The 15,416-nt window shown below is 43.2% G+C and overlaps 1 protein-coding gene across 11 annotated transcripts in view; it reads left to right on the forward strand.

Moving 5' to 3' along the window:
- tlr22 (toll-like receptor 22) overlaps positions 1 to 15,416 on the forward strand; it is a 53,824-nt gene that overhangs the window by 673 nt on the left and 37,735 nt on the right. For 2 of the 11 annotated variants that reach the window (XM_069195281.1, XM_069195282.1), the window contains exons 2-3: positions 1,819 to 1,878; positions 3,848 to 11,863. In XM_069195281.1, the coding sequence (XP_069051382.1) occupies positions 4,056 to 6,926 (2,871 nt within the window). In that variant the 5' untranslated portion in view covers positions 1,819 to 1,878; positions 3,848 to 4,055 and the 3' untranslated portion in view covers positions 6,927 to 11,863. The other 9 variants (XR_001478715.2, XR_001478714.2, XM_069195283.1 and 6 more) reach the window with 8 other exon arrangements.

Raw genomic sequence — 15,416 nt, forward strand, 5'->3', positions numbered from 1 at the left:
CCGTCAGACGTTTTAAAGGACACCTTTAGGATAGTGTGCGCACCGATTAGACCAGCACCTTATCACAAACTGCGGGCTGTGTGTGTGTGTGTTTTTTCCGCGTCCCGGTAATTCGCATGTCCTCACGTTGCCTGGCTACAGGTGTGTCGCTGTCTCGGGGATGATCAGCCCGGCCAGAGCGCACATACCAAGAGCTGTCGCCGCTCCTTAACGCAAACCGGAATTCACCTGCTCTCTGCTGACGCGAAACGGGTTGTGCACGTCGCTGCACATTCCGCACATACCACAAATTTCCTTGAAGTTGAATTTGTTTTAAGATAAGACATACGGGTCTCTTTAATTTTTTTTTCCCCTTTCGCTTTCAATTCGGATGTTTGTTTGGGGTTTTTTTTTCTCCTGCAGGTCACCAGTTCGTTTCTGCAAACAGAAAACTCGACTCCTGACATTATAAAAGCTCGTTGGTGGTGGTGGTGGGGGGCGGCAGTAGAGAGGGATGCAGTACTGTACTGTGCCGTAACGTGGTGAGGGGATTGCGGCGGTTCGGCGGAGAGGACGGCCTCGGAGAATAGGCAGGCTTGCAGCTTCACGCAGGCAGAGGGCTCCTGGCCCTTCCTGGTTACACAGGTGTGCTGCTCACCGGGCAGAGATAAGGGGAGAGAGAGGCTGCAGGCCAGACTTCAGGAGAAAGAGAGAGAAAGGGCAGGAACAAGTTCTCCCAGTTTGCCAGACAGTGCAAAGAAGGTGAGCGTTGGTGGAGAACTGGGGGGGGTAGATGCTACTACCCTCAAGATCATGGGGCAAGTGTCCCTAACTCCGGGGTGGGAGTGGAAGGCTATTACCAGTGCTCTGTGGGCACTTCAATAGTAGTGGGGTAATACCAATATATGACTGGAGTAAAAGGTGTCTAGGTTATGCACAGGTACAGTAGGTACATCCACAGTAAGTACGGATCAAGGTTACAGAGCCCCAGTAACCTTGCACAAGGAGGCTAGGGTACATCGGTTTAACAGGGTGGTCAGTGATGTGGGCCGTGTCTTGGTTTGGTGTGGTGGGTGGGATCGATTTCAAACTGATTCAGAGGTTCTTGAGTGGCCCTCGCTGTGTGTGAAAAGCTGCACAAGCACTTTTTCTAGACTATTTAATGAAGTTACATGTCCTAGCTGAATGACTTTATGCTTTTGTGTTGCATCATGTATTACTTAACACCATTTATGAAGCCGTCATGAAAGAGAAGAAAAACATTACAAAACAAACACAAGAAAACAGATACAATGGTCAGATAAAGAAGGTAATTATGTACTGCACTTCCCCTCTCTCAATTTAAAAGGAAAGAAAAAAAGGAACTGCCATGTGGCTATTAAACAAAGGAAAAGAGAGATTTAGACAGAAAATAGTGGAATGTTCTGGGCAAACAAGCGAGTTATTTTATTAAGCCGGTCTGTGGAAAGGCACTGTGTTTTGTTCCAGAGCAGTTCTGCATCACTTTAATGCCCCTAGCTGGGGCAGCGTGATGAGTAAGTAACACAAAGGGAAGATCCGGGCAGCCGCTGCAGACCGTCGCTGTGTTGTTGCCGTGGGAGGGCTTCCTTAAAGCGCACTTCCTCACCGCCGCCCGCCCTGGCGGCGCGGAGACGCGGTGGAGCTGGGGAGGACCCGGACTGCTGGGATCTTCTGCGGGGAGCGGTGGCTGGATGGACGTTCACGTTCCGGTCCGGTGTTTCAAGTTTCAGAGTTTCGGTCCAGTGTTCACTTTGTTATTTTGGTACTTGTGAGGTATCAAAGATATTATCTGTAAGGTAATTGTGCTTGTTCTGTCAGTGCAGAGACGGGTGAAGACAGCAGTAAATCCCAGCCTCAGCCGTGCTCAGAAGTGCGATGGTGAGTATTATTGCATTTGACTATTTACTTAAAATATGTATAAATCTCAGAACCAGCCTAAACTTTGCAGAGAAGGAGAACTTACACTTTTACTTACTTCTTTGTAGCCGTATCTTATCTGGGTTTTTAGTTGTTTTTCAAGAAATGTGTAAATGAGTTTTTATTGAACTAGACTCAGGGTTGGTGTTCTTCAATGGCAGAGATGCGAGAATTAGATTTATTTTTTAGGGGCACAGATGTGCTGTGGGAAAATCATGCAATTCCATGAAGGTAGTTAATGTTGAATAAGTATGTAGGAACTGCATAAGAATAAGATTGGTTACACAAGAGGAGGCTTTCCGCCTTCTGAAACTCCTAGCAATGAAGATGGGAAACAGAACAGTTTTCAGTTTGTTCCCCAAACTGTTTTGTATAGTATGTAGACATAAATACAAGTACTGTATTATATTGTGTGTAAAAGCATCATGACGACATCTAGTGGTTGATCGCACACATTAAGCACCTACATGGTTTCGATTAGCCGTCACAAAGAATATAAGATCAGATCACTTTATTGGCTATATACAGCTTCTTGCATTAGGAATTTGTCTTTTCGCATACCCCAACCTGCTCTCCATGAGACACACAGACAGGGAGAGAAGCTGGGGGTCAGCCAGTTATAGTATACGGCGCCCCTGGAGCAGTTGGGGTTAAGGGCCTTGCTCAGGGGCCCCACGGAGTAGGATTCCTCTGCTGGCTACAGGATACGAACCGGCAACCTCCCAGCCACAGTGCCACCACTCTGCCCCTTTTAAAAAAATATTCAACCTGTTTAAAAAACGCAGGTTAAATGGTGACATGTTGGAATGGATACTGATTATTATGAACACTTCCATGTGTGGACAGGATCATGCAAGTAAACGCCAGCAGGGAGGTTACATTTACACGGACAAGGCGATGAACTAGTGAATTTCTAACAGATCCCACATATGGTAAAAAAGGAAACAAGAAACTAAAACGCAAATACTTCACCCGAGAAGGCTGCTATAAACACATTGCCCAATAATCATAATTTAAGAGAAAATAATTAAAGGTACACTCGACTGTACACATGTACAAACAAAGGGTATTTGTCTAAACTAGCCAGTGTAGCCAGCAGCCATATCATTCTGCAACTCACAACTGGCAACCTACTGGAGCTCAGCAGGTGTGAGCCTGGTCAGTACCTGGATGGGAGACCTCCTGGGAAAAACTAAGGTAGCTGCTGGAAGAGGTGTTAGTGGGGCCAGCAGGGGGCGCTCACCCTGCGGTCCATGTGGGTCCTAATGCCCCAGTATAGTGACGGTGACACTATACTGTAAACAGGCGCCGTCCTTCGGATGAGACGTAAAACCGAGGTCCTGACTGTGGGCGTTTCTCGAAAAGTGTAGGGGTATAACCCCGGCGTCCTGCCCAAATTTCCCATTGGCCCTTACCAATCATGGCCTCCACATCTATGAATTGGCTTCATTACTCTGTTCTCCTCCCCACTGATAGCTGATGTGTGGTGAGTGTTCTGGCGCACTATGGCTGCCGTCGCATCATCCAGGTGGATGCTGCACACTGGTGGTGGTGGAGGGGAGTCCCCATTACCTGTAAAGCGCTTTGAGTGGAGTGTCCAGAAAAGTGCTATATAAGTGTTAGCAATTATCATTGCACTAAGAAGTGCATACTTTGCAGATGAAAAAACAGGCTCAACCATTTAGTTAAATGTTTCAGTTGAAACACACTCTAGGATATTTTTAGGATTTACTGAATATAAGATTGGAGTGCTGAGCTAGCCCACAGTAAGAACAAATTCATTTCTGCTCCATTAAAAATAAGTTGTATGTAATTCTACACGTGAAGAACCAGAGGTGTGGTCTGATGTTTGGTTCCCCATCTATTTGCAACGGGCTGTAAACAGATATTCTATAGGATACATTCATACACTTCCACTTTTTCTTCACAGGAAGTTTTCATAATAGGATGAAGATGAAAGTGCTTAACGCAGTTTACCCCTAAAAAGCGATACTTGTTCCGCAACAGTTCAAAACGGAGCAATATGCCCATCTGAGTCACGGAGACTGTCGCTACCGGAAATTCTCCAGTCATCGTCAGCTGCAGAGACTGCTGGACTTTCTACAAAATAAAAAATATTAATACCTTTGGGGAAGAGCATGCATTTTATTTATCTAGTCTCATGTTGCCTGCTGCCTACCTGGGTTCGTTTTGCACCGACAGCTGGGTACTCCCTGGGGAGCTGTGTGGCTCATGGCTCTCTCAATTATACCAACAGACTGAAGGTGCTCTGCTATTCGGAGCAGTTACGCCTTGTGCCGTCTAACATACCCCCCAATGTCACAGTTTTAGATATTTCAGATAATCTCATCTCACGGATCCAGCTCGAGAATTTCAGAAACCTCAGCAATCTGAGAGTTTTGAACGTCTCCCGTAATCTCATCTCGCGGGTGGCTGAAGGGGCCTTCAAGCACCTGGTCAACCTGCAGGAGTTGAACATGGCCCGCAACAAGCTGTCCGTACTTTCAGAAAACATTTTTGAGGGGCTGGGCAATCTGACAGTCCTACAGCTGGGTGACAACAACATTAAGAGCGTTGAATCCACGGCCTTTCGCTTTCTTCTGAGCATCAGGTTTGTGAACTTGACCACGAATGAGCTCCAGCATCTCAACAAGGTCAGACCCATTCTGAAATTTCCTCACCTGCAGCAGCTACATGTTGGAAACAACAGCCTTTTCACTTTCCAAACTGAAGACTTGTCAGATTTTCCTTTAGCCCTGAAAGTGCTTGATTTATCCTGGAATCCGTTAACAAAACTTAACGTTACAACCGACATCCTTCCTAAACTTGAGAGTTTAGACCTGTCATATTCAGGTACAAATGGTAGTGAAGAATGGTACATCCGAGATGGTTTTCTTCTGAGAGATGTGAAGAAACTGTCATTAAATGGTACCAACATTTCGGAAGAAGTACTATTTTCTGTGTTGCAGTGCCTGAACAGCTCTTTGGAAGTCCTGACAATGAGCAACTTGAAACATCTAAAAGTCAAAGCTTTTTTGAATGTAACCTGTCAGATGCTTCCTTTACTGCGGGTCTTTAACCTTCAAGGGAATAGTCTGGGCTCTCTCGGAGATGGGCTTAAGCCTTGCTCCCTCTTACGTGATTTGGATTTATCGAGGAACAAACTTGTTCAGGTTGCAGATTTTGTATTCAAAAACATGTCCCAGCTGCATGCTCTGAACCTTTCTTACAACCAGCTGAATGCAGTCCCGGTTGCAGTACGAATCATCACCAGCCTGGAAACTTTGGATCTCAGTTACAATAGCATTAGCGAGCTGAAGAGCTCAGATTTTGCCAAGATGACCATGCTTAAAGAGCTCTACCTAGTTAACAATCTTATTAGAGATATTAATGGTTCTGCCTTTCAGGACCTGATAAATCTTCGAAGCCTTAGATTGGGAAAGAACCACATTTGGATGATTACATATCCAATGTTTTTAAGCCTGCGCAAGCTAGTGGTTTTGGACCTCAAGTCAAACCAACTTAGTTCTCTCAAGAATGGTACCTTCCAGAATTTGAACTCCCTTAAATCACTGAACCTGGTGGATAATCAGATTAGTGAAATAGAAGAAGGTGCTTTTCAGGGGCTGCTTAACCTAACTACACTGCTACTGGGCTCAAATAAGATTACAGGAGACATCCTAAGAACAGGTACTGTCTTTTCAGGAATGCCTGCCTTGAGAGAGCTTCAGCTTTTTGATAATTTTATATCGTATGAGAGCACAGCAAAGCTCAAAAGCCCACCTTTCTCTTTACTGAAGTCCTTGAAAACATTGTCACTCAACAGCCAGGGTCACGAAGGCCTTCTCAATCTGCCTTCAAACTTTTTAGAGGGTCTGGGCTCTCTAATAGAACTTCACGCTGGACGTCTGAACATAAACTTCCTCCACCCCCAGACTTTCAGCTACACTCCTAAATTATCTTTCCTTGATATTAGCAGAAATGCGATTGGCAATCTTACTCCACAGCTGTTTCAACCAATCCCAAACCTAACCGAATTCATTCTGACTCAAGGGCGTTTGCAAACCTTGGACTTCCTGATCCACGCCAATCTCACCCAGGTGAAGATCCTGCGAGCCAAAGGCAACGAGTTGACCGTCATCACCGAATCCCTCATCCGCTCATTGCCATCGGTGAAATACGTGGACCTGCGGGAGAACAGCTTTTCCTGCGACTGTGACAATTCTTGGTTCCTGAAATGGGCTCTGCATGACACGTATGCTCAAGTCATCTACATGAACACGTATTTCTGCAAATATCCGCCGAACCTGAGGGGAATGAAACTGATTGACCTCAAAATGGATTCCTGCAGCGTGGACTTGGAGTTCATCTGCTTCATTTCCAGCACCACACTGGTCGCCCTGACCCTACTGGCCTCTTTCTTCTACAGATTCCTCCGCTGGCAGGTGGTCTATGCCTACTACCTCTTCCTGGCCTTCCTCTATGACAACAGGAAAAAAAGGAGAAGGCCTGTCCTGCAATACCAGTATGATGCTTTCGTCTCGTACAACACGCATGATGAGCTCTGGGTCCTGAGGGAGCTGCTGCCCAACCTGGAGCAGGTCCAGGGATGGAGGCTGTGTCTGCATCACCGAGACTTCGAGGCCGGCAAGCCCATCATCGACAACATCGTGGACAGCATCTACAACAGCCGCAAGACCATCTGCCTGATCAGCCGGCACTACCTGGAGAGCGAGTGGTGCTCCAGGGAGATCCAGGTGGCCAGTTTCCGTCTCTTCGATGAGCAGAAGGACGTGCTGATCCTGGTCTTCCTAGAGGACATTCCTGCCTGCCAGCTGTCCCCATACCACAGGATGAGGAAGCTGGTCAAGAAGAGGACCTACCTGAAGTGGCCCGGACACAGAGAAGAGACCAGGATGTTCTGGCACAAACTTAACATTGCTCTCCAAACTAGGGGAGAAGCTGATGAAGAAAACCCGCTCCTGTCTGGTTTAGATACCCAGGACTGAAACAGGGATTTACTTTGCGTCTTACTTAGGAATACCTGATTATAGCTAAGCTGTCTAAAACAGTATGCCGGCACACAACATCAATTAAAGAACCCTTTTAAACATGGAGTCCTTTCTCCAAGGATGCTTTTCTATTCAATTCTCAGCTCTCTAAAGAAGACAAAAGGATTGAACATGTGCAAAAATGGCCATAAGTTTTCTACTGTATGTAATCAGAGGAGCTCTTGAAAATAATAATTCCTAACACTTACATAGCACTTTTTTGGACAGTCCACTCAAAATGCTGTACAGTTAAGGGGCTACCCGCCACCACCAGTGTGCAGCTCCCAGCTGGATGATACAACGGCAGCCATAGTGTGCCAGTCACCATACACCAGCTATCAATAGGGAGGAGAAAAAAGTGATGAAGTCAGTTCGGAGATGGGGATTATTAGACGGGCATGATTGGTAAGGGCCAGTCATTTTTAATGACCACAGAGAGTCAGGACCTCGGCTTTATGTCTCATCCGAAAGATGGGGCCATTTCACAATGTAGTGTCCCCGTCACTATACTGGGGCATTAGGACCCACAAAGATCGTGGGGTGAGCTCCCCCTACTATAACCCCACTAACACTTCTTCCAGCAGCAACCTTAGTTTTTCCAAGGAGGTCTCCTTTCCAGGTACTGACCAGGCTCATACCTGCTCAGCTTCAGTGGGATGCCAGTTGTGAGTTGCAGGGTGATATGGATGCTGGTCAACAAAGAAGTTTTAGCTTAGAACTTTTAGGATAAGCCCTACATGTGGATGGGTGTTATTTTCCTATTTTGTTATGGGAGTGTGTTAGAATATTATTCTAAACAATTCACAATTGGTTGCCCAACCTTTGATGAGCAGGAATGTTTTTCTAAGGTTATCATACATCTCTGTGATTAATGCAGACAGTAATGGACTGTAACCCAGTGTTCACAGCCGTTCCTGGTTCAAGTGACCTTAAAGCTTCAAACAGATTGAAGGTGGATATTTTGATTGTTTTAATTAGTGATTGAATGAAGGTGTCAAGCTAACAGAGAACCGGACAAGGATAAACTGGATCAATACTGAAACACACCCATGTTACATTAACTTTTGGAGGAGCCACAAGGAGGAGCCAGAGCTCTCCAATTCAGGAGTCTCCAACTACTGCAAATCACAAGAGCCAGAGTCCTGTGTTATAAAGGTTAGGGCAGGGACAAATGTAAATTTATAGACAACTAAGTAGTACAGTAGTTTGTTACATTAATGGGAACTCTGGTAGTTAAAGCCTGTCTGGTATCATGAATTTTGACCATTAAATTATCACAAAATACCTTAGCAAAAACTTTAAAAGCTGAGGTTTTAATGATTATCTATCCAATTTGCTGGGCTGGTACTCTCCAGAACTTGAGATGGAGATCTTACTTAGTGCTTCTCATTATTAATCCTGAGCTACACCTCTGAGGTATACGTGTTCAGATCTTCAATGGAGCTCTTTCATTATTAAGCTAATTAGACAATCAATTATTTGATTGTCAAAAAAATTTTATAAATAATTTCAGCTCTTAAAATGTAGGTACCATGTGAATTTTACTAATGAGAATGTTTGGCAGTGTAGTGTTTGATAATGTGATTCCTACCTGTTACTCTGCCCATTAATTGAGAACTTCCTGATACATTTTTATAGCTAATTTTTATATAAAAATGTTAACCAAGTTGAATTGCAGATCTGTTTGTTTTATTGAGTGTATACAGTATAATGCTTGTAAAAGAGGTCGTTTCTGAAACTCAGACCTGGGTACAGCCAAGGCTTAAAATTAAGCATTTGAATAAACTGAGGTTTCAGTAATTCCAACTCATCGAGAGCTCAGCTGATATAAAAACTAGAAGTCAGGGGCATGGTCTGAGAACAGGATTGTGAAACCTTGCTCGGTATGAGGGATTCTCCATCCTGCTCCTGGTGGATCTTCCCTTGTCCAACTGCTTCCCGCAAAAGAACCCAAGGCAGTGCTTTAGTTTTGCCATCATACAGAAGGGTTTTTGCTTGAGTCCATAATTCTGCATTATTTCATTGTCTACAACTTTATGCAATGTAGTGTTCGTACATTAAGGGGACATCACGGAGGGCCAGAACCTCTCTGGTCTTCCTTCCTCTTCGGCCCTTCATTAACTTAATTAGCTTTATTGGACAGAGTTGGTTCTCCCCTCTCATACATGTGTTCAACATACAGACATGGGGATGTCGTATTAGAATAATCTTTTTTATATGCTAGACGAAATGGTATGAGATCTAAAGAACAGAGTCCCAGTGGCAGGCTGTGCGTGACCCTGTTTAAAACTGGAACGGGCAGTTCAGTCTCACAAGCTTGTGACCTCAGCTGCAGGAGATCCTGCCAGATAAAAAAGGAACAAGTCTGGAATGAAGATATTTTGAAACCTTGCTCGGTATGAATGGCCCAGACTACCCAGGCTGTTATTTCTGCTCATAGAGACCCAACATGCTGTTCAGTGGAGTTTTCTGATATTGTGGCCAGTGTGGGTATTGTACATACATGTGTGTAATGGAAGCAATAAATGCAGTTCTTGCTGGTGCTACCACATGGAGACATTAACTGCATTTCAGATTTTTATTTCCTGAATTCTGTTCTGTGTAGTACCTCAGTCAGTAAAAATTAATGTCATAAACCTCGCCTGAGGTTGTCCTTTTTTGTTTTTGGAGTAAAGTCAATGTTTTATTTTCTCATTCACTTTTTATTGTATCAGTAACACAGATCATATGGCAGTTTACATGGTAAGGATCATTCAGCCATGTGAGAGCAATTTTAGCTTGCTTTCTCAATTTAGTCGACCATGAAGTTGAAATAAGAAGTGTTAAGGAATGTTCTGTTTTTAATGCATCATAATGTTGTGCTTTACTTTTAATAAATTTATATTTACAGTTACAATATGTTTAGACCTTTTAAGTTAAAGCTTGACAACACAGCTACACAATGCTTGCTGTATTATACACTATCTAAATGGCTGAATATCTGTTTGGAAAAAATTCAGAAAAATGTGCAGTAGGATATTTTGTTGTAAAAAAACATTTTTGTGAAGTGCTGGGGGTGGGACGTTTGACGTACGTATTGCAGTTTTTGGAAACCACTTTTTGGAAACATCATCAATGGACACTTACTCCATGTAAAATACATTTCTGGGAAAAGAATATTGTCTGAAGGTCAGATCTTTTTTTGTTCTCATTGGGTAACCATGAATTTGCAAGTTCCTTTTCCTGTTTCTGTTACTTCATCCGAGCAGTAACAGAAGACTGTCCTTATTTGACAGCAAAGAAAGCTTTAAAGTATTTCGAAGCTGAAATGAAACGTTCAGTTCTCTTGCTCGGTGGAGGTTGGTGGTGTTGGGGTTGGAAGGGAGGATTCCTGAGTTGGTCTCCTTCTGAATGACATTTCTGTAGAAATGTAGTTTCAGTGGCTGTATGAAAACCCAACAGAGTGATCAGCTCCTGCAGTTTGTGGATTTACTAAGAGATCTTTAGACGTTTTTTTCTGGTTTTATGAAATCTAAAAGTTTAAGGACAGCAAGATTCCCAGGCCTGGACCTGGAGACACCATGTCTGCTGGATTTTGAACCACCTGAGCGCTCAGTAAAATCACTGAACCTTCATAGTTTAATAAGTTGAATTAATCAACTAAAACCCTTTAATTGATTTCAGTTCCAGAGCATGCTGGAGGTCGCCTTTTAACTCTTGCATAGTTTTATTTTTCACGACATTTTCAACATTAGAAAGCTAAAGTTTTCAACAATTGAATAAAAAAAAAAACTTGCAATTGTTCCAACCAAGTAACTTGTTGGTTCGATTAAAAATTCAAGAGCCCAACTGCAATTAAAACCAGCAGGCGATTGAGTCCCCAGGAAGAGGATTAGAAAACCCTGAACTAAACCAACAAGTCAAGCATTCTGTTTCTGTTTTAAACATCTTAAGGGAGCAAATTTAGTGACATTTCTACTGCACACAAAATATCGCCAGGAAACACTGCTCTTTTCTTGCTTGTTGTGAGCTGTTTAACTGAGCCTGAGTGCTTAATGATTTAAAGTGTTCTTTACCCTTTCAAACAAATAGCAGATGGAAATTAAATAAATTTCAGAAATGGCAAGACACGTGGCTTCTTTAAATCTGAGGCAGTCTTGATTTGGGGATTAGTGCAGAAAAATAATGAAGTTCACTCTTTAGCCTCAGTACAGACCATGAAAACAGTTACCAAGTGTCTCAGTCAGCTCTGGCACAAAAGTCCTAAAGGTGTTTTGTGCACAGCTAAATGTATGGAAGCCTTCTCCTTATATTGTTTATAGCTCCCATCCGTACCTGAAATCCCTGAAGTGATCGTGGGGTCTTGAACAACCTGCCCACCCATGCTGCAGCACATTTTCTGGCTGGACAGTATACAGTACTCTGATCAATATGCTACCAGAAAGCAAATAAGCAAGACAGGCCAAATGGTCTCCTCTCATTTGCAACCTTTCTTCTGGTCTCATTCGTGAGGGCACAGGGTCTCTAATCTAACCTGGAGAACACCAGTCCTGAAGATATTATACTTAACAGGTAAATCATCACTTTCTAAAGACATGGAACAATTTTACCGGGAGTGATGGAACAACTAGAATAAGTAATTTAGTGGTCACTTGGGACAGAAAACAGAATACCCTCTGGCCTTCAAGAAACAGAGCTACCTTAACAAATTACTTCCAAGTGTTCATAATATTGCAACACAGGTGATTTAACATGCGCTGCAGCACTGTCTGGATTGGGGCTCTCCAGGATCAGGGCTTGAGACTACTGTAAAAATGTAACAAGACTCACAGAGTGTTATGGTGACATTGCCTCTGCCAAGAGGCAAATTTTAATGACACACAATTTCTCAAAATAAAGAAATAGCATAAAACCTGTACCGAATTATGTTCATTGCTTCCAATATCCACCTTCCAGGACACAGAGCATGGTGTTTCTTTCACTTGAGCTCTCAATTACTTTCAGCTAGTGTTCCCAGCCCTGTCCCTAGGGGAACACCTTGTCTTCTGGGGTATGTTCCTGCCAAATTGTTAATAATTTCATTTTTATTTCTATTTGAGCCATCATTTTTAAACATGCTTTTCGCTCTTAAAAGGTCTAATGGAATTTGTAAGTGGTATCTACCCTTGACCAGTTTCTGAGTTTCTGAGTGCCCTTGTACTGGTGTGTTTACTGAAATGTAACTAGATGAACTTCCGCAATTAAATCTCTCATTATGGGAGTGATTTTCATCCCCAACTGTGTGTGTTCACGATGAATCTATCACCTATTCCAAGCTATTTAGACAGAAATAAGGTAGCATGCTCTAAATAAGTCGAGAAGAGATTACATACAATCTGTTCTGTATACTGAGTTGTCAGAACAGTTGTCTGTTAGCTGTGAAGCCAAGGACAAGTTAGAGGGCAGAAGCAGGTGGACAAACGTTTAAACAAGGAATGGGTTACCAGCAGTGATGAGCATCATTGCAGGAATGAAAACTAGCTAACACTGGGATCTTTCAGCACTAGGACTGGGTACTGACTTCCACTATGTGATCTAATTTGCACTGATTGTTGGGTCGGTTACTAAGGAGATCATTTCTGAACAAATGCCAGAAAACAGAGGGCTTTTGTCCAAAACACAAAGCGGAGTAAATAAATGCTTATCCTTTTGAAAATTCATGCTCATCTATGATTAGTTTCTTCTTCTGCTTACAGCTTCTCACCAGAAGGTTGCACTGAGTCTGTAAGAGTAAGTCATAAATGTCATTGTTCAGCATCAGGACAGCAAGACGAAACCGCCTGTGGTTTCGTATACTAAATACCCAGTAAAATAGTTTTGAGCGAACTGAGGAAGGGGTGTAAATCAGTAGAAACTGAAAAAATAAACATAAAAATCATAAAGTAATTCATAAAGTAATTTATCATAGTTGTGTATCAACCGAACATGACACAGCGGAACACTAACTATAATACAGCACAGAAACCAAAAATCTGGTTTTCAAGAGATCAATAAGCCATATTTGCCATAGCTTTTACATTGTGGCTGGAAAATGTAATGTCCATTTTCAATTTGTGTTTTTTATTTTGTGTGTGTGTGTCTTTGCCTTAATGTTACATTGAGGCAAGATGTAATTGAAAAATAATTTTCACAAAAAAAAGTTAATACCATTTTTTTCCCTCTGGCTGGAGAGGGTGGGATTGTTTACAAGTTAATAATCAAGCTGTGGTTCTTGTTGCAAGGGACTCTGAAACATTCCAGATTTTTTCTCTGGTTCAGCAAGGCACAAACCAAAACCACTGCCATCATGGCATTTTTCTTGAAAACAGCTGTCGGCTCACGTGCTGTATTCAGTTTTGGCTCGCTCCTGTGTGTAGGTAAGAGGAGAAGAAACAGGATGAAACAGCTCACAAAAGTCGGTGACAGCCCATTGCACTCGTTCAAATTCCATTCCGGTCCTGCGTGAGGATTCCTTTCAACTCTCCAACATGTTTTGAGGAGCCTCTTACTGTCTGAGTGAAAGTGATTAAGTGGTTTAAATTTAAATGGCATGACAACATTGCATGTGTGATTACTGCTGCGTTGCCCCACGCAGAATGACTTCACCCTGTGAGCCACGGTAATGGGAGAGCCTTCCTCTGTCATCCTCAATTCCCTGCTGAAGCTGGGGGGAAGGTGATCAAGCCTGACAACGCGGATTCAGTTTCCAGTTTAGCCAAGAGGATTATGTGTGAAACCAGGTTTCACTGCAAAGCCATGGCCACAGGCACATGGTCCCACTGGTGTGTTGCTTTTTGCACCCCTTGTTTCCTAGGAGTCTCCCTTATCTTGAGCATTTCCCAGGGCAGACTGTCCCGTTTATTCTGCTGTTGCAAAGGTCACATTCTGTTGTGAAGCCTACTGTTGCCATGTTTGATTCTGTTCCGTTGTAAATTATATGATATTCTAAAATACAGTATTATATCTGAAACTTTGGTTTAGAAATCTACCACCATTTCCACTCCATCCTACCTACCATATTTCTTCCCTTAGACACCCCTGTCTTTTTCAAAATTGTTTGCAGAGCAGCATTTCCCAAATCTGTGTACTGTAGCAGGAGCCGGTCCAGTGTCCCGTGAAGCGTGGTTCTGGACCCTGTGCAGACGGTATAATCCGGAAGTGAGTGGGGTAGGACAACGGGGAGGAGATGACGAGGATCAGGGCAGGTTGACAAACAGGGGGGCGTGACGATGGTGAACTGGTGCTCAGGGGGCGAACTAGTCCAAGGAGTCCAGGGGGGAAATCCGGGGCGAAGTCCAAGGTCCAAAACCGGGTGATCCATCCAAGACGAAGACAAGACAAGGTTAAAAACAGGAACGGGATCCAGTACAGGGACTGGGAATAAAAACAGGAAGACGAGGCCAGGCGCTCCGAGCCCCGGACTCAGATGGTCAGGACGCTGTGATGAAGCTTATGCCACTGGTAGGTGGGCTTCCGGGCGTCCATCTCCGAATGCTGAGCCAGGAATAGCAGGATCGCCAGGCTTAAATAAGGAGGGGCAGGATTGTGGGCAGGTGCACGTAATCAGCAAAATAAGAAAGAGCTGGAGCACCCCTAAGTGGAGGGATTACGATCGTGGCATGTACTCAACCCAGCTGAGAATATAAAAACCAGCAGCGTACGATGAACCCCTTGCAAGTGACGCTTGAACACTTTTTCGTCACAGTGAAAAGAAATGTTTTAACCGTGATCATTAAAAAATGTGTGCTTTAATTGCACAATGGATATTGATCGATTTTATCATTTAAATTCTATATAAGTCCACATGAGCTCACAATACAAAATTGTTGAAAAGGACTGCAATCGTTTCAATTGCAATACCAATGACCAGCAGCATGCTGACAGAATGTTAATAATGGACCTGCTTGTATAATAAGAGTTCTTCCTCAAAGCTTGTCTTTGCAATGTCTTAAAAAGTCTATTATTTTTGCAATTGTATTTTCAACATGTGTGTTATTATAACCACAAACACCATAAACATATGCATTTATAAAGGCTGTCATATGTCAACAGGTTCCATCATTTTTTAACAACTTGGGTGGCCCACTAAATTTCTCTTCTGTTGTCTTTAGTCTGGACCCCTGCAAATCATTCTAATTTCAATGGACCAGTAACACATCCCTCTAACTCAGCCAAAACACTCTTCCCCTCTCCTCTTGTGGGAGCCCTTTTAACTGTGCTCTTCTCCAGCTGCATATTTCCCATTTGGGAATTAGGGCATTTGGGATCCTCAAGTGTACTCAGTGCTCTCTACATCACCCCTTTCTCCTTTCAATAAACACAAACTGAATCATGACAATCAATTCTACTTTCTGAAACCTGTTCTGAGCAGCACTTTCAGAGCCTCCCTTATTTTGAAGACTTGATCTTTTTTTTTCATAATAAGTATATTTCAGAAGCCAGACCTTGATT

The sequence above is a fragment of the Lepisosteus oculatus genome, chromosome 11 (assembly GCF_040954835.1).
Source record: "Lepisosteus oculatus isolate fLepOcu1 chromosome 11, fLepOcu1.hap2, whole genome shotgun sequence".
NCBI lineage: Eukaryota > Metazoa > Chordata > Actinopteri > Semionotiformes > Lepisosteidae > Lepisosteus > Lepisosteus oculatus.